The 26,380-nt window shown below is 50.4% G+C and overlaps 1 protein-coding gene across 17 annotated transcripts in view; it reads right to left on the reverse strand.

Annotated features, from left to right (window-relative positions):
* Positions 1–26,380, reverse strand: part of LOC136115087 (transcription factor 4) — a 173,063-nt gene that overhangs the window by 56,515 nt on the left and 90,168 nt on the right. For 16 of the 17 annotated variants that reach the window (XM_065860975.2, XM_065860970.2, XM_065860969.2 and 13 more), the window contains 2 exons: positions 16,341–16,470; positions 15,911–15,960 (listed from right to left, as the gene is read on the reverse strand). In XM_065860975.2, the coding sequence (XP_065717047.1) occupies positions 15,911–15,960; positions 16,341–16,470 (180 nt within the window). The remainder of the gene's footprint in view (positions 1–15,910; positions 15,961–16,340; positions 16,471–26,380) is intronic. The other variant, XM_065860964.2, reaches the window with a different exon arrangement.

Below are 26,380 nucleotides of genomic sequence, written 5' to 3' on the forward strand. Positions count from 1 at the left end.
GTGCTGCTGGCGCGCTCCCAGCATTGTGCGCAGCTGCCGCGCCCCGCGCAGCCCCGCGCAGCCCCCCCTGCCCTTTTTTCCTTACATTCCTTTTTTCCCCCCTTTTTTAAAATAACAAATACCTCGGTGTCCCGGCCCACCGGGCGCTGCTGAAAAATATCAGCCCGGGCAAACACAGGGAGGAGATGGGGGGGAAGTGGATCCAACCCCCCCCCAGCACGTCGGGGCTGGAGCTTGCCAAATTCAGAGCATCACAGGAAAGGAAAGGAGGGCCCCCGGGAATCGATCCCAAATGAAACTAAATCATTTGCATATGCCGAAGCAAATGCCAGCCGAGCATACAGCCAGTCTCCGGGCTCAACTTTAATAATTCAAAGCACCTATTTCCTCGCTCCTCGCCGGGGCAGCGGCATCCATCGCCCGCGAAGGGACGGCCACGGCGAGCTCTCCGCAAAGTTTTCGCCCCTACTTCTCCGGCCGGGTCCATAGGGTTGGCGTGCGCGGTGGCGTACGGGCGAGGGGGGAACAATCCGGGAGGGGAGAACGAGCAGAGGTTTATCTACCTCACTTGTTCTGCATTTATTCGGGAGGTCCCCAGAGGTTGGGGTAAACAGTACTTGAATTATAATCACACATTTCATTCAAATTTCATGCTTTGAGGATTTTTTCCTCATTAGAACAGTTAGTTGTCAATCTGACAAGATCGCATTTGTAACCTTTAAACCACCCCCAGCGTATAATACATCAGGCCAAAAATCCCGAGCGCCGCGGGTCACGGTGCGGCACAAAACCCTGCACAGGAAGGACGGGAACGCTCCGCAAACCCGGCTTTACTGCTGCCTTCAACCGACTTCCTCCAGACCCAACCGCCCGTGCTCCAGAGGTGCAAAATAAAGCGCTTTGATCATTTATTAAAAATACCTCTTCTGTTTTTAATAAGCACCTACAAATAAAGCCGGTTATTCCCTTCTCCCTGGGTTTTCAAACTGCAAAATATGGCGTTTTCTCTCGTCATAAAAGCCGTAGTTTCACGGCTCTATGCAAAGTTATAAAACTAGTGCTACGTTTTAGCACAAATTTTACCACAAAATTAAGATGGGATGGACCTTTAAACCATCCGAGCGGCTTTGCTGCCGCAAAACAAGCCTAGACCCAGGGGAATAAACCCTTCCCGGCTGGCACGGGTGGCTCTGAGCGTTCCACGTGTGGATCCGGAACGGAGGGACCCGCGTCTCGCATCGTGGCAGGAGAACGAACGCCTGCAGACACTGCAGCTTCTGCTTTGCAACCTCGGAGTGGGGCCGGTCCAGCTTAATCTGGATCCTGTCATATTGGTTCCCTCATTCTCCTGAACGGGAGAATTTCAGTATGAATATATTGTACATAACGCGGGAAGAAGTTGATGCGGTTTGCAGGGAGTCAGCCCGTAACTAGAACGCAATTCTCAACACATGACAATAACAATTAATCACTCTACCATATCATATTTGCGTTCGACACGTACATTGAGATAACTTTAATATATTTTCCTGCCTCGTGCAGAAACCTGTGATTGTACCGGATATTTTTTCAGACATAGAAATGTGGATCTTCTATGAAATTCATATTATTAATAACAGCCAGAGAGACACTGACCGTGTGTAGGGCTTTAGATGAGGCAAGGCCATGCTAAAGAGCGAACTGTTGAAAACCTATGGGCTGTTACATGACGAGAAGCAGCTTTTGAAAAATCCCACCTTTGGTGGTGTTTCCACCTCCAAACGCCGGGCTCTGTGGATCTGCATCCGCCCGGAACGCGGCCACGTCGCGGATTTGTGCCGGACCGGGCAGGAGGGCTGGTTCTGTGCGCGGTTTTGTGGTTCATGGGGCTGTGGGCACCAAGAAGGATGCGCTGTCAGATGCGGCACCAGCGCCGGGAAGGATGCACCACCAGCACCGGGAGGGATGCGCTGCTGGATGTGGCACCAGGAAGGATGCGCTGCTGGATGCAGCACCAGCATCAGGAAGGATGCACTGCTGGATGTGGCACCAGCACCGGGAAGGATGCACCGCTGGATATGGCATTGGGAAGGATGTGCTGCTGGATGCGGCACCAGCACCGGGAAGGATGCACTGCTGGATATGACACTGGGAAGGATGCGCTGCTGGATGTGGCATTGGGAAGGATGCGCTGCTGGATGTGGCATTGGGAAGGATGCGCTGCCGGATGCGGCACCAGCACCGGGAAGGATGCGCTCCCAGACGTGGTACCATGAAGGATGCACTGCCAGGATGCACCACCAGCACCAGGAAGGATGCACTGCTGGATATGGCACCAGGAAGGATGCACTGCTGGATGCGGTGCCAGCACCAGGAAGGATGCACCACCAGGATGCAGCTCCAGCACTGGGAAGGATGCGCTGCCAAATGCAGCACCAGGACCGGGAAGGATGCGCTGCCGGATGCAGCACCAGCACTGGGAAGAATGCGCTGCCGGCTGCGGCACCAGCACCGCGGAGGATGCAGCACGGGGCTGCGGCTCCGGCCACGCTGCTGCGAGGGTGGGGGGCTGCAGGTGCAGCTGTGCGGGACCCCCTGCAGCCCCCGCGCCGGCATCTGCCGAGCGGCTCCTCCGCCCCCAGCTCCCAGGCCTCGCCGCAGAGCGGTGCTGGCAACGCTGTAATTAACGGCCTTGGTCTTAACGAGGGGTTGGCAGCGTGGCGGGGAGCGGTGACGAGGGGAGCAGGAGCAGCTTCCCCGCCGGCACCTCTAACCGGCACCTTGTCCCCATCGCCCAAAAGGTATTTGTTCCCATGGAAAGGGTCACGGATGAGCATTAAGTCTTTGTTTTGGTAAATATGGTGTTATACCGGACCCAGAGGGAATGCCAGCAAAGGGCAGGGGACTTGAACACACACACACAACCTCACCGATGCATCGAATGCTCTTTCAGCATCCTGCAGGTCACTGACAACAGAGCCTGACCCGCTGGGACTCACCCACGTGTTTGCGCTGCAGACACCTCTGAACGCAACACAGCCGGGCCGCCGTGACACGGCACGCACGGGACACCGCCCCACGCAGCCACGGGGTCACAGCCCCGTCCTTTAGTGCTAGAGAGGTTAATCACTGCTTTTCGGGCTCTCCTGTTCCGTTCTCTCCTCGCTTCCCCTGTGTGAGATGCCAGCGGCCATTCCAGAGGAGGGTGACACTGCCGGACCTGAGGCCATGGAATCAGACAATTATTCCGGTTGGAAATGACCCCCAAGATGATCGAGTCAGGTCCTCAGAGAGGAGCAAAGCCAGGGAAGCGATCAGCTGGATGAGAAGCTTGCAGCCACAAATTGAAACGGGTAATGGCAAAATATCAAGTAAGAAGACTAAAATAGCCAGTATTCCTCTAAGTCTGGGTCACTTGGATAATCTCATCCTTCTTACACAAATCCTTGAGTGTAGTTATTAAAACCCAGCCGCCGTGGGTGGAGAAGTGGCTCTGGATGCCCAGATGGGAAGAGTTTCTCTTCCCCCAGGCGACGAGCGGGACTCAGAGGTCCCACCGAACACGTCCCACCAGCCTTTTCCAACCAGCTTCTCTCCTGGTCACGGACAACAACGCCAAGCCCAGCTCTGGTCCCCAAAGCCAGGTCTATTATTGGAGATGCCGGAGCTGAGCTAAAAGTTCCTTAATCCTCTCCTAAGCACCTGCGCAGGGGCAGCCCCGGTGCCTCTGACCGGAGGGGACGCGACCCGAGCCCACAAAGCTCATCCAGATGCTGACAAACACAAGAACAAGTTGCATCGTATTTACCTCCTCCAGACAGACCCGGGTTTGGTAGCAATTGCCATTTTCTGGTCTTGGAGGATCCCAAACTCAGTTAGTTTTTAACACTTATAACTGTCTCTTTCGCAACTGTTGCAGCAAAAGGTAACGCTTCTTTTCCTACGTTTTTATACATTAACATTCTCTGCTTTCTCCCCAGGAAAAGGTTCGCATTCAGATACCTGTGCACCGCAGCCTGAATGCAGCAGAAATATCTCATTGTACAGATGCTGTATTAACAAATCAGACCCTAAAAGCCACAGCCTCTAAAAAGCTACTTTAAAGCAGCCAAATGTGGATACATCTGCTTTAATATTATAGAGCACCTATTGATGGTGACCCTCATCACCCCCAGAATCCCAGGCCGTGTTCTCAGCACCGCTCCTCCCTCCCTCACCAAGGGGACGATGTCTTCGCTCCAAAATAATTGCAATAAAAGTATTCTAGCAATTGTGGGGTTTTTCCTAAATTACGGGCTGGATGGGTCAGACGGGCACACCTGCTGCAGCCAGAGCAGGTTTGGGGGCACGACCGCACGGCCCCAAGCACAAACCAAAGCGGGAGCTGCGAGCGGGCTGGAATCCAGGACCAAAGGTTTGGTGTGAGATGTGAACAAACCGGAGCTCCGTGAGCACCCGCCGGCTCGCTCTGTAACACACCCGCCCCGGCCTGCTTCTCTAACGCTATCCAGACTGCCTTTACCAGATAACACGTGAGGTTTATAACGTCATAAAACCCTACATCCAAACTTGCTATTGAAAAGCAAACCGGCATCCAGTGTTTGCTTTCCAGATAAGCCAGGTTTAACACACTGTGGGTTGAGCTGAGCACGAGCCGGCCTGGACCCCGGCACCCTGGCTTAGCCACCACCTTCCACAAAACCCATCTTACAAAAGAAAAAGAGCTTTGAAACATACTTTACAGCTCATCTATTTTAAACTAGACTGGCTATCTAAACCACCCATTTGCCACCAGGTTTATTTTTGCCTACGCTGCTTGCGAAAAGCCAAGAGAGAAACTGAAACCACATGGGCCGGGGTTTCTCCTTGCGCAAAGGCTTGGTTTTCACCGTTCTACCTCCGGCCATTGGTTACAGCGCCATCTCCGATTGCTTATGGTGAAGACTGAGCTTAACTCGGGGAACTCCGGAGGAGAGCTGGGAAATGGCCACTCTGGGGCAGAAAAGCCCACAAGCTAATAAAACCAACCCAGTCTTCTTCAGATCTCATTTTTCTTTATGTTTGGTGGATGGGAGGGCGGTTGACTCACAATATCCAAACCCTTGAGGTCGGTAATGCCAGGATGGCATCTCCACGTGGCGCTGGCAATGCCAACAGACCCTACAGGGACTATAAGCTAAAATAAATGGCAAAACAAATGAACAGAGTGAGGTTTTTAGCATTTCACCCAGCACGGAGCAGTTCACCGACTGCACACACCACATAATTTCCAATCAGAAGGGATTATCTTTGCTTTTGCAGTTAAGTACGATCTGGCGTTACTGCTCGTTTTGCGTTACCAAGCGGCTTCCACGCGTTCCTGGTCAAAAATCAACGTGGAAAAGGTAAGAAGGAGTTGTGGACACCACACATGGCTAATGTTAAGAACCAAAATGTGGCCTTATTTTCATAGTAAAGCACAAGCAGGGCTGATCCAAGCGCTCCTCTCCGCTCAATGATGCGCAGGACCGGCCGGAGCCGTGGATCCTGCGCACCCCGATTCCTCCCCAAGAACCAGGCAGGGAACGCGGCTCCTCATTCACTGCACATCCCCATATGGGCCCTCTATCTAGCGGTTAAATATGATTCTGCGGCTGTTTCCCTTTGCATAGATGGAGAAAGCGAAGCCTGGAGAGGCCACCGCAACGTGTCGGTGCTGCGGTGACACCCGGTCCATGGTGCCAAGGGGATCGGAGCCTGGGGCTCCCCACAAACGCTCCTGGGGCTCCCCAAAAACACTCCCGGGGCTCCCCAAAAACACTCCTGGGGCTCCCCACAAACGCTCCTTGGGCATGGGACCTCCCATGGGAACAGCTCGGGCTCTGTGCCCCAAAAACACAGAGCACAGTTACCCTGTGATGGGTGACCTGGCCGCCCGGCGCTGAGCTCCCGGGGACCCTGGGGACAAGGATGTCACCTTGACAACCACGTAACTTGCTGTGGACTTGGAAATTGCTGGAAAAGAAGCCCTAACCTCAGATAGGCAGGGAAGAGTAGAGGTAGAGATGGTGCATTTGGGGAAAAATTGGGAAGCAGGTAAACTCGTTTTGCGCAGCGAGCGGCACGGTTTGGTTTGGCCGCCGGGTTCGTGGACAGGTAGGGCATGGGAAGGTAAGTGGCCAGTCCTGAAAGCCCCGAAGAATGAGGAATTGGGGAGATGTGAAGCCCTGGGAGAGCAGCCGGCACGGAAGGGGCGACGGGGAGAGCGGGGACAGCTCTGGGCACGGCGGGGACCGCGGAGCGGGGACACCGCTCACGAGAAGGGAGGAGGACCTTGCACAAGGCCCTCTTTGGGGATGCTGCTCAAAGAGATGAGAATGATCCAGAATAATGGGTATTCAACGAACACAAAACACTGGCTATTCCATCGGTTTTATCTCTATGTTGAGCAATATGGGACATTATTCCCGAGTCCTGCTACCAAAGCTTCAGCTGATGTTCTGCCACAGCTCTCGCGTCTCATTCCTCACCATTACCTCTCGTCTACTAAACCACATCACTCCTCTTTCGCTGCTGATGCCGAACTGGCCTTTAAACCTTCAGCACGCTGCAAAACCTCTGCGGTGCTGCTCCCTTTCCAAGACACCAGGATTGGACTTTCTGCTTAGAGCTCATTTTGGCAGAGGGGAGAGGAGCTGAATGCAGCCTGGATCTGAGCGCGGGTTTTGCAGGCGGTTATGGAAGCACCAGCACCCATCGCTCCCAGGGCTCAGCTCCGCTTGCCGTGGCACTAATTCCACAACGTTTTATCTTTACTATGTAAAATTGTCCAGGAGAAAAGGGCGTTTGTAGCTTTGACTCCATCGGGCTATTCACCTGTGCTAAAACACACCTCGCGACCTGAGCGGTTGGACTAAACAAGTCAGGCTGAAATGAAGTGTATGGTTTTGTGAGCAGGGCCACACGGCGGTTTCACTGTGTATTTTATAGCAAATAGGTGTATTTTGTATTTATATACGAAACGCACGTGCTTAAAACACCCAGCAAACCGACTGCAAGCACGCAGGTATCGCAGAAGAAACCTCTCAGCGCAACACCACGCTCGTGCTTTCCCATCAACTTTTCCTTTCGGCGATCTAATTAATACTCCAAAAGCACCTTTTCAATGCTACCGATGCAGATGCTACATTAAAAGCCGGGTTTTCATACCCCAGCCTCTCCTAGAAGCCTCTGCTGAGCCTGACGTGAAGGGGTTACAGCCTGCACGAACAAAGATGCCAAAAAAAGGCACCCGGAGCTGACGTCATTTGCCAAAAAGCCTCTTTTTGCAGGTGGGGAGCGAGGTCCCACGTCCCCGGCGCTGTTTTCTGACACGGCACCATATTCCCATCGACTGCTCAAATTCACACTTAACCGCCTAACACATGGTAGTGCCAACTTCCCTAACAAAATCTGGCTATTTGGAGGGTCTCTCCGAGCGCTGCTCGTGAATGGCCAGATTAGGGGGAAACCGACTGCTCGCTGATAAATCCACTGCAGCCGCACTCGGGATTTTATCAGGACTCTCGCAGTATTTCCTGTCATTTTTTGGGTTTGATTGTTTTCTAAAGCCTCGGCTCCAAAAACGCGCTAATTACCTAAAACCTCACATTTCATTAAAACAGCACTTTAGGTCCTCGGAGCTGGGGCCAAAACCTGAACGCTCAGCCTGAGCATAGCTAAAAGTTTAAGAAAACCCCCCAAAAAAGAGGCGAACACAAAGCCACGATATTTCTATGTGTGTGCTGAATTTGAGGTGAATCTCGGCGCTGCATTCGTGATCATTTTGGTGAAGATTCTTTGTGCACTTGGAACGTCCTTGGTTATTTCCCGCAGTAGCCAGAGCGGAGGAGCCTTCAGCCACGAATGAAGCGCAGCTCGTTTCTTCACCTCAATAATAAACCGCAAAACGCACCTTGCATTTTAACCTCTCCCTCCAAATATTCCCCGCCGGGGAAATGGGAAGCGACGGCTCACGGTGGAGCCGAAACAATTTGGGGATCGCCTGTCAAATAATACAAGTTGTAGTGAAAACGCAGGCGCCGCAGCCGCGGGCCCGGCGCCGAAGTGGTTAACAGACATATGCTGTATAATTAGGAGATGCATTAATGATTATGAATAGTAAATGACTTGGTGCAAGGAAAAAAATCTAGTCAAAAGGGACACGCACCTATCTTACATGTTTATTAGAAACTGTATATAACTAGAGAATTCTGCTATTAAGAATCCGGCGTTATTGGTGTAAATACTTGCAAGGGTACATCAAATTGTAATCTTTCATACGACATCCATCAAACCAGGCTGGAGATTTTGACAAACATTAAACACAGTAAGGAGGCAATTATGTATGCATGATTTAATCTGCAACTAATTAATATGCAAATGTATTCATATGTTAGTTACTAAATTAAAAATGCAAAGAAGCCCTTATGGTGATTCTCCAAATTTTGCACAAACAGAACATTTAAAATCTAAGGAAAAAGGAAGTTTTTTGGAAACCTGCGGCATACTTTAAATGTTTGGAAACCTGTTGCACGGAGATGGTTCAAAAATATTTACTTAAATAGCAGAGAATGCTACAAGGCGCCTTAATTTCCTGGCAGAACGCGGTGGCAGAAAGGTTAAACACGAACCTCTCCAAGTCTTGGGAGATGTGCACTAATTATCACACAGACCGTGCTCAGCACCGAACCCTCGCAGGCTGCAAAACCAGCGCCGGGCTGGGCGCAAATGGGGCATTTTGGTGCATTTTCCCGCTGTATTTCCACACAGCCTGTGGCACCTGGGGACACCGGGCGGGCAGGGGCGCAAGAGCCCCCGCTCCGTACCCGCACGAGCGCGGTTTGTGCTCAGAAACCTTATACAAAGATCGCAAAGAAAAGGTGCGAGGGGACAGAACCTGCCGTGCGTTCTTCCCCAGATGCGCCTTCCAAGAACAACAAGGGTGCAAACCCGCGGGATATTTACTGGAGAATCGCTACAGCGGTGATTTAGCATAGCTCCTACCCTCTAGTAATTAAGCGAAGGGCAATAATGCAATATACGCTACCGTCGTGTGCGTTTTGAGGTCTGTGCGCCCCGCCGCAGCGGCCAAACCGGGTCGGACACAGCGGGGAGCCCAGGAAGCACTTCCAGGCTGTTTCCCGGGCACTGAACCCATCGCTATTGCCATCTTCTCTTTGTTTTCTCTTTTGCTGCCAAAGCCAGAAGCCATCCGCGGCGCCCAAAGAGATGGGATGGGATGCGGGGACCCGTGGGGACACGGGGGGGCCGTGCGGCAGCAGCTTCGTGCGCCGCTTTAAACCCACTTCAAATGGCTCGCTAGGCAATTCTTGAGTTTGGTTTAGGCCAGAACCAAATGTAAGGCTTTTCAAAGCTTAAACGTACACATTTATGCATTCATTACACAGTGTTAAATCTAATTTGTTCTTTTTACTGTCACAGGAAGCACGTGTTTAAAGCAATCTGTTTCCTCATATGAATGCTTTCCTGTCTGTTTGAAAAAAATCGCAACACACTTTACCCCGAGTAACCAAGAGGTGATCATAAATATCCCTAAATAGCATTAAACAGATATGAAAGACATTAACACTTCCAGAATGCCAAAGTAGTATTAAAAAAAAACTCTAACAGATGCTCCTAGGTCAAAAAGTGAAATGTGTGTTTCCTGAAAAAACACTCTCATCAGAATCATAAATGAACTGTGAGCGGAGAAATGAGGTGTTGCAGAGCAAACGAGAGGATCTTTTTGGTTAGGGGCTCCCGCGCACCGGTGCCAAAGCGTGGTGGCGATAAAGGAGCCCGAAGGAACGCCGGCAGGTGGCAATGGGAGCGGGGAGCCCGGTGGCCATCCCGTCCCGTCGGGACGCGCCGGCTCCGCCACGCTGGCCCGGGCCCAGCCGCTGGCTTCGCGTGTCGCGCTGCGCTCGCGTTTGGCAGCGAAAGGACGTTCGCATCTGGATTGGCTGTGATACGCGAGTCCGGCTTCGAACAGCCGGGTACCCCAGCCCCTCTGGCTGCCGCTGAACACAGAACACGGGCTTCGAGGCAGCTGCACCGCTCAAACCTTCAGTATTTGCTAGAAAGCAGCGAATACGGGAGCATTTCATTCTTATGGATGGTGCGGGCGGAAAGCTGCGCCACCCATGCCGTTCGCTATTGCAGTGGGGTCTGCGAGGGCTCCCGTCCCCACCTGGGGACACTGGGGAGAGCAGGGCACCCACGTACATGACATCCTACACACCGAACACCCGGCGCTGCAAAGTGAGCTGGGGGCTCCGGAGCACGGCGGCTCTGGAGCGAACCGCGGTTACGGGTGCCCCGCGGAGCCGGCGGCCCCGGCGCTGGCTTCGGCCGCCTGCTCGGCCCGTGGAAAGGCGCTCCGCGCCGTCCAAATGAAATAACAATACAACCACAACCAGCCATTGTAGGCCGCCCAGGTTGCGTGCCAAGAAGCTGTCAGGGGAGCTTTGCTATGCATTTACCGACATTAATAGTTATTGGAACTCCTTATGCATTTTTTTTGCTGTATTTTTGCCACGCTGGTGCCTTTTTTTTTTTTTGCTCATTTACTGCTTCAGTGTAAAGGCAAAAAGAAATTAATGTTCCTTTGATAAAACACAGAGACTGCTAACGAATGTAGTGCAGCTGGAGCGCGAGCGCATCGGTCTTAACCGAGTATCGGAAACTTCCAGAGGTAACGCGGCATTACCGCCGCTCTCCCACCGACCCTGCGGCCGAGCTGCTCTGAAACGGGAGGAACTTCAAGCACACGGGCTGAAATGAATAAACCCCAGACCCAGAAGCCACCGTTCCCTAAAGTCACCGTTTCCTAAAGCCACTGTTCCCTAAAGCCACCGCTTCCTAAAGCCACCGTGTCCTAAAGCCACCGTTCCCTAAAGCCACCACTTCCTAAAGCCACCATTCCGTAAAGCCACCGTGTCCTAAAGCCACCGTTCCCTAAAGCCACCACTTCCTAAAGCCACCATTCCCTAAAGCCACCTTGTCCTAAAGCCACCGTTCCCTAAAACCATCACTTCCTAAAGCCACTGTTTCCTAAAGCCACCATCTCCTAAAGCCACCATGTCCCAAAGCCACTGTGTCCTAAAGCCACCGTCTCCTAAAGCCACCGCTCTCTAAAGCCACCGTTCCCTAAAGCCACCTTATCCTAAAGCCACCGTGTCCCAAAGCCACCGTGTCCTAAAGCCACCATCTCCTAAAGCCACCATCTCCTAAAGCCACTGCTCCCTAAAGCCACCGTTGCCTAAAGCCACTGTATCCTAAAGCCACCATCTCCTAAAGCCACCGTGTCCCAAAGCCACTGTGTCCCAAAGCCACTGCGTCCTAAAGCCACCATCTCCTAAAGCCACCGTCTCCTAAAGCCACTGCTCCCTAAAGCCACCATTTCCTAAAGCCACCATTCTCTAAAGCCACCATCTCTTAAAGCCATTGTGTCCCAAAGCCACCGTTCCCTAAAGCCACCGTCTCCTAAAGCCACCATTCCCTAAAGCCACCTCAGGAAGGCTGACACAAGACAGGATTTAAAAGCTGAGCAGTGCTAATCGCAGATCCGAAGGCACTGCGCTGCTTGTAATGAGTACAATCTATAGAGAACAGTTAAAGAAAAGCTACAAAATCACGTTACTGCATAGAGATTTTTGCTTATAATCTTGAAATGCCTTTTCCTAACAATTAGCCTCACGTTCAAATAGGAAAAATTAAGGGCTGAGTTTAACACTTGGGAAACTCAGCTTAATTCCCAAATGAAAAAGGAATTATAAATTACATAGCTATGCAAAGATAATGATTGAAGGCTGGACGTGAAAAGCCCGTTTATTTTTACATTTATTTACTGAAAAGAATGCGTTTTCTGCCCGATCCTTGTAAAAGACGTGGGTTCGGTGGGGTGCGGGCAGGGCCGGGTCACCGAGCCCACAGCTCCGGGGTTGGGTCTGTTCCACCAGGAACCTTTCAGCACGGATGCGGATGTACAGACGGATGAAAAGTTCCAATAAAAAGCAATGTGCGTCACGTTTCGAGGGGAAAAAAGGCCCTGAGGCTTCGGTGTGTCCGTGGCGAAGGGCAGAGCGGTGTGGGGAGCCGCGCAGGAACCGACCCACACCGCAGCCTTCCAGAGCAGCGCTGAGCCCCTCCCGCGGCCCCGCTGCAGCGCGGGGGACTCGGCTGGCTCTGCGGGCCCAATCCGGTGTGCTCTGCACTACCCGCGGAGCTCTGAAGAGGGAGTCTCTGCTCAAGCTAAACCAAAAAGCCCCAGCTCATCCCACCCACTGCTCACAATGGGCCACAACCGGGGAGGGGGTGAGTCCAAAACAGTCAAACACTTAGAAGTGTGTGAATTTTGCAGGACCTTTGAATATAACGTACGGCCAACTGCCCTTCCCAATTGCTTTTTCATGCTGTGCAACTCATCAAAACCTAAAAACTAAGCCATTTTAACCGGGTGCTTGCACCACCTTTTAATCTGCTTTAAAACAGCAAGGGCACGGCGTTCTGCCTGCAAAATGACTCCGTGGTCCGTGGGGCCGGGCGAGCGACCGCAGGTGTGCTTTGGACAGACGGGTTCTAGCACAGCAGATCTTACCATTGCCTTGGTTGGACTTCATCTGCTGGGTGCTAAATGTGTTTATTCCCTTGAAAGCAAAAAGCAGAGCTTTGTTCTAACTATAAAAACTATATAACTATAAGGTCCTAATTCTGCTCTGGCAAAAGGTGGATGGGTGCCAGCCCACAAGCCACCGCTGAGCCCCGGGAACACAGCGGTTGTGTCGGAAAACTCCCATTCGAGGCTGGGTGTTGGAAGGGAAATTCAGGGGCTGTGTTTTTCACTCGGGGTAGGAAAGTCTGCACAAAAAGCACGAGCAGCTTCCTCACCTCCCAGCGAAATCGTGGGGCTTCTCCCATGGAAACCTGAGTAAAGCTGTGGAAAAACTGCAGGTGGCATCCCAGTAGTATTGCTCTTTGCTTGGCTTTTTGGAACCACGCAGGTGTTTCCTTAGGATGTACGACGAGCCCTGCGCTTCCTCATCGGTCTGGCCAGCAAGGTCAGGCTGGCGCGCCTGGCAATACACAGAGATGCCCTGGTTTGAGGGGACACCTTCAATTCAGATCAAAGAAAGAGGCTCTTGCCATTAAAACTGAGGCTCGGGAGATGTTATTCATCAACAAAATTTTTCAGTTCCTCTCTTGTCTTTTAATGCAACTGAGATTTGATTTCTCCCAGTCTTTATTCTGGCTGTAAAACCTCCCCGCATAAGAACTCTCGTTATCCGCACCCAGAGTAATGTGCGGTAACACATTGGTTGGTATCGCAGGATGGGCTGGGTTGAAGGGACCTTAAAGCTCATCCAGTGCCACCCATGCCATGAGCATCTTCAGCAGCTCAGGTTGCTCAGAGCCAGCAATTCCTGTGTCACGTCTGGGATGTAACGCCAATAAACCCGCTCCTTGGGAGACCCGTCGGCTGCACGAGCAGGGCGGGAATCTCCATGGTGCTTTAATTTCCGAGCCTTCCTTTTGTCCTCAATATATTGCTCTGTTTTACATGGTGTCTTGGGAACCGACGCCTGGGCAGACACCACTTTCCGGTCAGGATGAGCCCATCAAAACACCCCTCAAACACCAGCTCTACAACCTCGGCCCTCTGCTCTTTGCTTGCCTTTCCCCCCAAAAATCTGCCCATTCCTTCAGACGCTTCCAACCCTCCAGTGGCCAGGAAAAGAAGGGCGGAAAACACCACGTCACTTGGCAAAGGCTTCACGGAAAAGGTCAGACGTCACCGACCCATGGGGTTCGGGGTCCGCAGAGCCCGAGGAAGACGGTCCCAGGATCCAGTGGGGCGCAGGAGGAGTTTGGGGACCCGGCAGCCCTGAGCACCCCACCAAACCCAGCTCAAATCCTCCGCCGGTTCTAAACTCTCCTTGTTTCCACAGCTCAATTTGCTTTGTTTTCCCAACTCCTAGCCATTTCCTATAATAAAGGGGAGCTGATACAACATATTTATTACCATTTATCATTGAAATTTTTATAAGACTACTTATGAATTAATCAACAATAACTGCTTTCACCAACGCTGCTGCATTAATCTCCATATCCACTGCATAAATCACATTGAGAACAAGTTAATATACATATTTTAAGGGAAATACAGCAATATTTCCACCCTATCAACTAAGCGTATTATAGTCTAGTTAGTCAATTTATAAAGCGCACACTACATTCGGCATCATAAATCCCGGCAGCTCAGTGACACAACCGATAACCCAAAGGTGATCTGAGCTCTTCTACGAGATCTGTTCTGTGTGAGACTCACAGCAGCCTTTCCTAAAGCAGCGTCCTTCCCCACAAAGCCTATCATTCACCATCTATGAAGACAATATGTACGTCCAATGAAAAATGCTGTATTTCCTTCAGAATCCTGTTATTCTCCTATTCACATTACCGGCCTTGTGTTTTAATTCACCTGTTCTTGGAAGGCAGAGCTCTGGGTGATTTAAATACTCAGCGATACCTTTTGATATTTTATTTTCGGATCGATTTGTACAGCTCATTAAAATCACGTCGAGTATTTAAAATGCGTATTCTACTTGGAGATCATCCGAGTTAAAAATACTGTGAAAACAGTCGCGAGCATTGAATCCCCCTCTAACCTGAAGTCCTCATCAAGAGCTTTGGGGAGGATATTAACTGTTGCTGGCAAGGAGGCCAATAAAACCAAACCCAGAAAACACATCGTGAAAGAAATTTAAAATACACGTGTGGGAAGTTATTTTTAATTAAGAAAAAATACTCTTATTACTTTCCTGGAAACCTGAGTTTGAGAAATATCCATTATTCGACAGCTTACAATAAAAGATTTAGGTTGGTGTTTAATGTTCTAAAGATGAGAATAATGCGTGTGATCAAATGAGGATGTTCACACGTGGTTTTGCCTTTTGGATTAAAACTTTATCATTTATAAAGTGACCAGCAATGAAGCTGCTGCTGAGCAGTCTCTACAATGAGCGAAGCTTTGGACGTATGAGTTTGCAACCTGCAAATTCACGTGGATTTACGGGAAAAGCATAAACCCCATCTGAGATTACCAGGCCAAGTTGCTCTGTGCTGCGCAAGACTGATTGGCACCCAGCTCCTCCTAATAACCCCATTTAGAGAGCAGCTGAACGGAGTCGTCGGGTATGAGAGGGGAGTTCGGCCCTCCTGAGCGGTTTGTTCTGTGTTTGCAGGGCTTGATACCATAACACCTGTGCTGGACGTTCAAAGTCATGGCAGAAAACCCCCCCCAGAACGAAAATACTCGAATAAAATGCACTCTTTAGCCACACTGTTCTCCATGCTCTATTTGCTAAATCTCCTAGAATTCCTTTTAAAACACTACTTTCTATATATTTTAATGGATTTTAAAGCAAATGCTGTCAGAAGACGTAATGCACCTCTTGGCACGGCTTTTTCAGGGGAAAAAACCCCACCAAGCTTTTACCCGGCCATGAGAAAATGACAACGACACCATAAATTATTGGAATCAGGAGAGGGAGGACTGCAGGGAACCAAAGAGAAACACAACTTCTGCCAAGAGTTGCCACAAACCCTGCAAAACGTGGGACCCGCAACCCTCCCCACCAAGAGGTATCGGGGATGCTCCTTAAATTACGGGATCCAGCTGTCGGCAGCTGGGCGGGCGCTGCCGCGGGTACCACCACCAATGTTGGCCCCGTATCCCGGGCTGGGAAATGAAACCTCCCCTCAAATTGTCTCTTTGAACAGGTGGAGCGACGCCGAAAATCCCCGCGGGCGGATTCGTGCGACCCACGGCTCCCCACGGGGAATTTGGGGCCTCCGGTTGGGTTTCTATGCGAGCACGAGCGAACAAAGCCCCGCGGCGCCGAGCGGTACTTACGGAGGATGGCAAACCTGGAGGAACTTTCCGAACTTTCTTTGTCTGGACTTCTGAAAAACAAGACAAAACGGGGTCTCGGTGAGACAGGCTTTTAGTTGTTTCATCGAATCGCGCCGAGATTCGCTACAGCGCCCTGCCCAGCACCTCGGCGCCGTTTTGGGGACACCGGACGCTGCAAAACGCCGCAAAACTGATCATATTTTCATCTTGAGTCTTAAAGGCTTTGTTTTCGCTTTCCACATTGAAAAAGCGACTTTTTAGGGCTCCACAAAGAGGCCGGAGAGGAGCAATCGCCCCCCATTCAATAAACCCCTCGGCGAGTCCCGGCTCTGTCTGTATTGCAAAGCGTCGCCCCACGGGCCGAAACTCTCGTTATGTGTTGAAATGGTAAAAAACAAGCCCCGGAAAGGTTGAAGGCAAAGCGACTCACCCATGGAGGTGCTGTGGAGAGGCCTCCGGCGCGGGTTATTGCTGGAGTACTGGTAGTACTGGGAGCCGGGCTTGCTGGGGGACAGCGCTCCGGGGTTGCCGATCTCCATCTCACCTCCGAGGAGACTTTGCTAGGAGATTAAAAACACAGGCGTGTGTGCGCGTGCATGGCAGAGCCCACTTTCCTCATCATTAGCTATTTCTCATCCCTAAAAATAACACCGTAAAGAAACCTTTGCCGGCGACTGAGACGCCGAGACGAGAACCTGCCAAATTTTTAAAGGAGACGTGACGAAAATTGCCAGTTGAGCGTCTTTCCCTTCGCACAAAGTCATGCCTTTAAACCAGGATTATTTCCATTTAAAGGAGACTTCTTGCCTGCTTATTCAAACGCGATCAGCGGTTTAAAAACTTTCGGAGCTCTGTTAATATATCTGAAGGTGGTTTTGTTTCTTTAGTTAAGCGCGCGGATTGAACAATAATAAAAGTTAAACAAAAATGGGGTTGTTGATAGAGCCGTTGGCTCCGTGCGTGTGAAACAGCTTCATTGTCTGTCCCCGCGCGGGGTACAACTCATATCTGCGAATCCAATATATCGGGTTCGGCAATACAAAAATCTGCACGGCAGGCTGTCCGGGATACGGGCTCACAACGCGCAAAGAAAACGATCCATTATTAATAGTTTTTTGCGATGCTATCAGTAAAAAGCAAGCACCTCGGAAGAGCAAAAGCAACGAATGCTATTGTACGGCAGCGGGCAAGGACCTGCGGTATATCCGCTGTACCGTTAACTAACCAGACATCCCCATCAACCACGGAGCGCGGCTTCCGTGGAACGGCAGAAAACATCCTGACCCACGCCGCAAGGAAAATCATCAGCTCCAAGAGACCACGACACCCCAGGAATGCTCTATTCGCTATAAACTCCGCCGAAACTCACCCATAATATAGAAATCCCCTGATTATACTCTGCATTGCACACATTGTTCTTTTAATTATTCTGATAGGCAATAAAACAGGTGTAGATACCACCATTTATATTAAGGACAAATCTACCATTTAATAAAGAAATTTTAAAATTAAGTACCAAAAATCTAACTTTATCGTTACTTGTAATCAACTTTTACTGACTGAACTAATTACTGTACTTGATAAAGTACAGAATGTGTTTTCCCTAATCTAAATTCTAATCACCATGTCACTCACAACAGACTTAGTAATGCTTCACTAACACACTATTCACATGCAAAATACTCTAAATAGGCCAATTATGACTCTGCCCCTGTTCCCTGGTTAACCCGCTGAGAACTGAAAAATTTCACAAGGCAGTCACCAACTAAAACAAAGGCTCCTTGTTTGAAATTAAGACAGTCTTTTTGATTCCTAAATAGCTCAACAAAGTGGCATGTCTTCTGCTGAAAGCAGTTGGTCAAATATGCCCCGCGAGCTGGAAAATCAGAAATTAAAACATCCTCACTCCTGGGCTCCGCTCCCTAAAAACATTTCCAGATAACTTTTGATTCGGGAAAACTATATTCTGCTTTTTTTTTTGCCCAGGAGGGACGGACAAACGGACAAACGGACAAACGGAGCGTGTTGAGCCCTTCGGGGGCTGGGAAACGCAAGAGCCGGGGAATGAGGCGCTTTTTGCCGCTATCCGTGTGTTCGGCTCCCATCCACCTGCACCCAGAACAAACAACACCTGCACCCGCAGAAATGGGCGCCAGCCCACTGCGCCACGGCGGGGAAACGGATGCGGAGAGGGGACCGATTCGCCGCCAGCACCCTCCGAAAATAACCGGGGTCTTACTGCATTTCGGAATGAAACGGCGCTAAGCACCGAAATTTGCTTCAGTCATATATTTTTATCACGTATACGTTTTAACATAAAGACAGACCTGCTAAATCTGTGCGCGGTTTATCCATATGTCGGGTAGTCTGAAAGACTTAGAGCCATCAGCTGTATAAATTCCTATACCCAGCCTACTACATTGCATTTCACTTAAAAAAAACCCCACCAAACCAACATATATAAGACAGCGTTTGCAAACTATTGCAGATTAAACAAGATTCACTTTAGGAGCAGAAAACATACACATACCCTATGTTGTTTTTGTTTGCTCATCCAAATATTTTTCTCTATATAAAGATGCAGAGGTTTCTACGGGGAACAAGAGATCCATGAATCCCAAACTTGCATTGTTACACAAGAAGGAAACGCGTGTCCCGTTTTCAAGCTGCTCGGCGGGGTCGGACAAACGCTGCCCCTGGTCGCACCTTCAGATCGGTGCTGGACCGGGGATGTTCGGCATCGCCCGCCGGGGCTTTTCCACAGCAAAGATTGATTTGCAAAGGGAAACAAGCCCCACGCCACACAAATTGTCACCAGAACGGTCACCGAGTTGTTTCTCCACCGTCTCAAAGCAAAAAACCCACTCACAAATAACCCAAGAGCAAAGCTCCCTCCTTTGTCTATGGGACGGAGACGCTCTCGGGAGGTAAAAAGAGGGACCGACCCGCACTGAGGGGAGCATTAATACGATAAAAATATATTAGTATTATTGTGAGGTGCTTGTGCAAGGGACAATGGGCTCCGTGTCACGCTGCTACGACAAAGAGGGACGGCAATAGAGCGTTTACATGGCACAACGGCACCGGCGCTCCCGCCGGAGCTGGGGGACGCCGGGAATTAGGAGGCAGCCAAGTGAACATTGAGCGCTAGAAACGATGGGCTCCGAAGCCACATCCCGGCCCCACACACCAGGCAGTTTGTTTCCTACTAAACAGAGCTCATCACCGACCCAATGGTCGAGTTCGAGCTAAAAAGGAGCACGAAAAGAAGCAAGGGAGCACAATCCGTTTCCACGCCGGGCCACGCAGCTGGATTTATCATCAACTGCAGCATCTTCGCTCTTGTTACACACAACCCCGTTTGCTTTCTAAACGTCTGCAAAACCAGCCACCGACTGGTCTATCTCGCCTCCAAAATCCCAATAACCAGACAAAGAATTAAAGCCGGGGAAGGAGAAAATACGCACGTATTGCCACAAAGTACCATCCATCTGGATATATTACCCCTCCCGGATAAAACAAACGTTTCCCTTGCAAACCCAAAGTTTGGCTTTGCAAATGAAAACCGTGTGAATTACATGTAAATATTTGTTTCAGGTAGGAAATACATTTACAAAGAGATGCTTTGGTTTTCCTGTCTTCCCAAAGCAGGTGAGTTGGGAGGACAGAGCGTTGTGATTTACTAATAGAATAGATTAAAAGGAAACGGGTCTGTAATCCCAAAAAACCACTGAGCAGGGAGGAATTTTCTGCAGGGTTTTTAATTTAAGACAACAAATTTCTAAGGCCAAGCGTCCTGTTTTCCTCTCCCCGGGTAGAACAGGCGGGGACCTCGTCATCCCCATTTCAGCCGCTCGGCTTCTGAATTTTCGGGCTAACGAAGCCACGCACGCGGCTGAATCACTGCCGCTTATTTCCTTCTGCCATTTCAACCCTCCGCTTTTAATCAAATTATGAAACTAAATCCCCACTTCTCACGTGGCTGTCGGGGCATCTGTTGGTAACGTGTCCAATTCCCACAGCCCCCCCTTCCCGCGGCTTTCGGAAACTGGGCAGCTCCCCATTGAACCTTCCCCGTGCCACCGATGCCCAGGACTCCTCTCTAACACCAACTGCAAATCGCAGCCCACTGATGGGTTTTTGAGCATCTTTTCAAGCTAAGGTGCCGGTTTCCTTTCCCACCGAACCAACCGGAATTCTTACATATATTTGCAGACAAATTTTGACTTTTAAGGGATAAAATCACTTCTCTCCCGCACAGATGGAATTTTCAAAGAGATTTATTTTGATCAAGCACGCTCGTGTGTATGAAGTGAGGGAAATCGGGTTTATTTTCCCTATGTGGTGGTATCTAAGCTGCTGTTTCACTCCTGCGCACTGGTCAGCGCTTTGCTGTTCACTTCGACCCTTTCCATTACAAAATGCTGCAGGTATTATCAAATCGTTTCTCACGTTCAAGCAACGCTTGTGCATTAATACCATCACATTACTTCTCTAGGTTTGGTTTTTAGTTAATCTTTTCACTCTCTTCCCCTGCATCATTTAAAACTGCTCTTGAAGTTGGGACCTTTCTGAAGTCATTTATCCCCGTCGTGCTTCTTGAGTACTGGATATAACATCAGCACAACAGCAGCAACTTGCCAAGTTCATTTACCTGTTTCGGCAGCATTTCACCTGCCCTTAAATAACAGTGGAGGCTCCAGCACCTCCGGCCAGCGAGGATTCAAACCGGCTCATTTTCCCCATCTATATGGAGCAAAGACGGTTTGTAACTCCTCAGCTAATTCTTCTCGCTCCTTCCCAGCCCTGCACTCACCATTAGGCATGATGACTCCGATTATGATACCGCTGCTTGATTATCACTAAAGGTTAGTTACTTGTTTGCACTAACGATCCCCATCCTTCACATTTACAGTGCACGATTTCAGCACCGACTGCACGGGCTTCGCTGCTTTTCTGAAGCTTTAGTGTAATACAAATATTTCATTCCCCGCTATATGGGAAAAATATAAGCACAAGGCAGGAAAATCCAAAGGGAAGAAGGGATTTTCTCCTCCTTTAAGGGGTTTTGTAAATTACCGTCTTTGCTTATGATTTCCTGCTCTCCAGCCTGGGATCCCGGGAGCTGCAAACACCTCCTGTCCTGCGGCACGAATGAAACCCCGGTGCAAAGATCAGCAAAACGGGGTGTTATATACGCTTAGAATTGATGTGCAATGTGTTTGCACGCACACACACACACTTATATAGGAAACTGGGTGTCCCAGACAACTTTTTTGGGTGCTAATAGCCCAAAACCTCCTCCCCAGTGCTCACTCAGGGGCGGCGAGGACGTTCTCTCCGCGTCCTTATTCAGCTTTCAGGACAGAGTTTTCCTTTCCGCGCTGAAATTGAGCCAGATCGCAGGGTTTCGAAACACACACTGCAACACAGGTAACAGCCATGTCGGGATGTCCCACGGATGGGAACGTGTCACCACCGCCACCCTCCAACGGCATCGAAAACCCCTAAAAGCTGCTGGGATTGTCCCCGGTGAGGGTGGCTGGGGAGGACAATCCCAGTGACCAAGGGACTGTGCTCAAAGCCCAGTGTTTTATGGTCAGAAGTTCGCTGGGTTTGGGGCTTGGGGGAGAATTCAGCCCAGAATGACCTGCAGTCCGTCCGACATGGTGCAAAGCAGCACCGTGGACCCTGACGGCGCTCCCGCATCCCCATGTGTCGTGATACCCAGCAATGACATTTAAAAGACTGAGCAATCCAGAGAACTGGACTGAAGCAGCCCCTGGTTTAGCCCGGGATCAATCCCCGGGGTGTCACCCTGCGCGGAGCTGGATTTTGGGGACTGCTGACCGGAGCTCATCCTGTTTGTGGCATCGCAGGGCTCGGCTCACCCGCAACAGCTTCCCGATTCATTTCAAACATCCCTCTGGAGCTATTCCGCTCAAAAACACAAGCTATGTACATACGGTAAGACACTTCGGCTATAAAAAAGCGCACAATATCAGGATACCGATGTACGGTAAAAAACGGGCAGCGTAAAGACGATCAGGGTTGAATCACAACCAGAAAAACGCGGTGTTTGCCAGTATATATATCAGAACCGCTCCCTACGTTACGGAACGCGTGTCCTGGCGTCCCCGTTTCCCACAGCACCTCCCCGCACACAAGATGAACAGGCAAAGGACACCTCCACGTGGGCGCTGTGTCCGGCGCCCCCAGCGCGCCGCGTGTGCTGGGGATGGAGCGCTGAACGCCGCGCTCGGACCGCGCTTCTGCACTGCTTTTCCCCGCCAAAAACACCAAAGAGCCGCCTCGTTCGCTTTCCTTCGGTTCGCCGATGTCCTACCACGGCTTGCTTCAAAACGTCCCTCCCTGGCAAGTTATGACACCCCTAAACCCGGCCCCGTTAGCCTAACAAGGCAATGGCGGCCCCGCTACAAGCGGCTTACACGAGCCCTGGCGCTCCGCCGGAACAGCCCCGGCCCTGTGCCTGCGGAAGGTGCGGCGTGGCTGAATTCCCATTTCTAATGATAGAATTATTGCTTTCCCTTTGAAAACGAGAACACAGGGAAGGCTTACAGAGGTTCAAATGCATGCAAAACGGTGGGGTTTTTTTTTCTGTTAATTATGTTAGTAATATTTTTAACCAAAGAAAAGTTGCCGTGAAAACAACCGAGAGACCAAAGAAACTTCCAGGTCCATAAAAATAACAGAACCCACGCTAAATACTTTAAGTGCCTCGTGTTGTTCTTTATTCATCAGCCTGGAAGATCAACACCGGCTCATTTTTGATGGAGAAGCAAGATTTTACAGGGAAAAAAATCATTATCCTCAGAATATCTGCAGGTCCCCAAATGATCCAGCATCGCTCAGCTTCGGAATGGTGCTTAATTAGTTAAAGCTCCCTCGTTTACGAAAATAAGGAAACACCAGTTTTTTTCAGAAGATCAGCAATGAGTAAATGAATAGATGGGAATGATGCAGACTCACACTGGTGTGCGTTGCCACCATTTGCTTGGGCAAGGACTATCAGCAATTTCAACGTGAACCAGCAAAACCAGCGCTTTTCCGTCAAAATGCAGCAGGGAGAGCAAAGTCCCAGCTCTTCTCAGGGCCAAGAAGGCAAGCGGGACTTTCAAACTGCGGGAACAACCTATTTCGCATCTTCTTGCCCCAACAGAGACGCTAAGGCTACGCTGGGAAGGCGCCGGAGCCATTGCCCCCATGGCACGGGTGGGACGGTAAAGCACCACCAAGCACCTCGGTGCTCATTTGCTCTAGAGATAGCCATAATATGCTGGGCAGTTCATCGCCATTTCTTTGCCTCATATGAAATAATACATATATAACTCTCTAAAAACTGGATTTGCCACGGCACCTTGCTACCCAGTGGAAAGGTAACACTGTACGTTACAGTGTATGGAAAATAGGAGACAGGGAAATAGCCAAGTGAGTTATATTTCAGTGATATAGCTGGTTTTTATTAGGCTTTATATGTATTTTTCCCCAGACACTTTTGAAAGACAAGGATGTGGGAAATACCCGTAATTCGAACTGCAGCATGGGCCGCATATTTACTATTCAAAAAACCGTTTTCTCCTGACACTCAACCAGGATCCGTTTTCAAAGCAAGAAAATAGTTAAACCAACAAAGGCAGACCTATAAACATGCAGACAGATGGCTACACTCTGTCATTAACTTCAGAGCGGAATAGAAATATTCACTTCTCCGTTGCCGCCGAACGCGGCGCGGCAACGCCTGGCGCACACGGCTCACCTGCCGCAGCACCACGAACCTGCCTACGGGCACCAGCACTGGGCGCTTTGCAGAGCCACAGCGGGGCGGGAAATGCTTTAAAAATGCCACGCGGGACATGGGGACCCAAATCCTGGAAGCACTTGGTTCCCCTGTATAAATGTCTTAATGCCCAATTAAAAGCAGCTGGGAAAGCATCTCCAGAGCAAGGGGGAGGAAAGCGGCAGGGGATGCTCCACGGTAGCTCCGCAGCCATCGCTGCTCGTGTGCCTGAGGTATCAGAGGGATTTCTGCTCTCTTTAAGAGCAGAACTTAGTCATTGTTTCTAGTTCTTCCACACGTAAATAGCGGGTAGGATTCATATCCTCATGCATTCCCTGAAATCTCTACCTGTCAAAAGTAATTGCTCCTTTTCTCAAGCCAGGAAGCCAAGGAATGAATCACGTAACAAGGGGAGCGTATCTCGAGCGGCTCCTAAGAGCACGCACGGCGCAGGTCAGCGCCGACGCCAGGGCTGAGGCCGGGACCGGAGCCCAGGGGACACGCTGCCGTGGCCAAACACAGACATTCCAGCAGGATCTCAACACATCCCTTTGTTCCTCCAGCTATTCGCGAGACAGGTTAAAGGGATTGCTGTGAAAATCAGTTTGCCCGAATGTCAGAGCCCTTAAAAATACCCAGCTGGTGGGTCGTGTAGGGCTGGACCCTCCCAGGGAGGATGCAGCGAAATGGGGCAGAAACTCCACAGCAATGCAGCAACAATAATCTGCTCTCTTTTTCACTCTATCCAAGTATTAAACTACTTACTTTGGCATTTCAGTGACTCAAAATACAATTATTAGCCCCTGCAAGATGTAAACAATAGATCCAGACAACTCAGCGATCGCTTCAGTCTCAACTGGAAATACTGCAAAGTTTGCAAAATGAGAGAAATTTGGCGACTGGTAGAAACGAATTAATCGCAGTCTTAGAAAATACAGATCCTGACTAAATGTTGTACGTAGCGCCTGTTCTGAAAATAGCGATGATTTCGATAGGTAGTGCTCTGTGTCTGTGCTCGTGCAAGATCTGCTTTCTCCATCTTGAGCTGTTCTGGATGTGAAGTTCCTGCCTGCAGTCGCATGGTAATTAAGTGTGATTAAAGATGCTATTCATTCCCCTGCAGAGCAGCAGGTAACCACATGTCAAAGGCGGTGCTGGCAGAACGGAGCAACTTCTGGGCAGTAAAAAGGCGACTGGCAACGGTCTGTTGGAAATAAGGCGAGAGCGCCGCCCAAGGGCCCGGCCACCGCGGGACACCAGCACGATGGCCACCTGAAGAAAACAACGTCTCAAGTAACCTCTTTACTTCTGTGTGCAGCAGGTGATGCCAAGACCCTGGTCCGGACTGGGACAAGCTCTGTTACTGGACCTCTGCAAGCCAGCGACACAACGCACTTGGCAATGGAGGCAACGGGCACAGCCTGGAACATGAGAATTCACTTCAACACAAACCCCACTTTTCCACCAAGGGTGGCCAAAGAGGGTCCCTGGAGAAGGTGGGGTCTGGGGGCTCTGAGCAGCCTGAGCTGGTGAAGATGGCCCTGCTTGTGGGGGAAGCTGGGAAGGTCCCTCCAACCCAAACCATCTGTGATACAATGATTCTGTTCTTGGAGATGCTCAGAACCCATAGGACATGGTCCTGGGCAGCGCAGTTTATCTGGAGGGCTTGGACAAGGTGACCTCCGAGATGCCAACATCAGCAGTTCTGCAAGCAAAGCTCTAAACCTGAGTGTCTGCAGTGACACTGCAACCTTGTCCTCACACCCATACACACTTCTGTTAGGCCCAAAAGTGCCATTTTTCTTCAGAACTTGCTTGAACTGAGCGTGCCGGATCATCTAACAGAACCAGAACACAGAGAGAAGTTGGCTGGTTAATGGAGCGGGGCAGAGGAACAGGAGCTCACCACGAGATGTGAACACCCGGCTGGCCACCAAGGACACGGTCACCCTGGCGAAACAACGCACGGTGACACCTGCCACGGCTCGCACCAAGAACGCCAGGAAAACGGCTGCAGGGTTTTGCTTTTGAGGGCTGATTCCCATTAGCAAAGCCTGCCAAAGCTTGGCTTGCGTGCCAAGGAGAGCGTCCCCGCTGTCCCCTTGTGCCACGGCTCTCCACGGGCAACTCTGAGCCCTGAAAGCGGCCAGAAGTAGCCAAAGCACAGCCCGCCTTTGGTGGGGTGTCCCCTCAACCCCAAGCACAGCCGAACTGGCACAACCCGTGGTATAGCAGCAGTTGCATCCTTCCCTTCCCATCGCCTCCAGCCGCACGGCAGCGCCCGCCGAGGCAAACCGAGCTCCCCTCAGCACTCAAGCACAGCACAGAGCCATTACCGCACCTTACGGATCGCACTGTGATTCTGTTGCCAGGTTATAAGCTCCAGAAAGGTGCCCTTGGAATGCTCGCTTCCAACAAAATAGCCCTCGGCTTAACATTTGATCCGAAGGGCTAAGAGGAAAGCGTTCCTTTTAGCACCAAATTGCAGCGTTGGGTTTTAGCGTTGCTTCAATTATGATATGGACAATGAAACCGTGTCTTTCTGGATGCATGAGGAACTCTGCTAAATGAGCCATTCAGACATCTGAACTTAAGTCTGTTCCTTTAATACATTTGATTAACATGGAAATTTTATCTCTTATGTCATTATTTTAGTGCCGTAACATCCAAAA

Source organism: Patagioenas fasciata, chromosome Z, assembly GCF_037038585.1.
Source record: "Patagioenas fasciata isolate bPatFas1 chromosome Z, bPatFas1.hap1, whole genome shotgun sequence".
NCBI classification, from domain to species: domain Eukaryota; kingdom Metazoa; phylum Chordata; class Aves; order Columbiformes; family Columbidae; genus Patagioenas; species Patagioenas fasciata.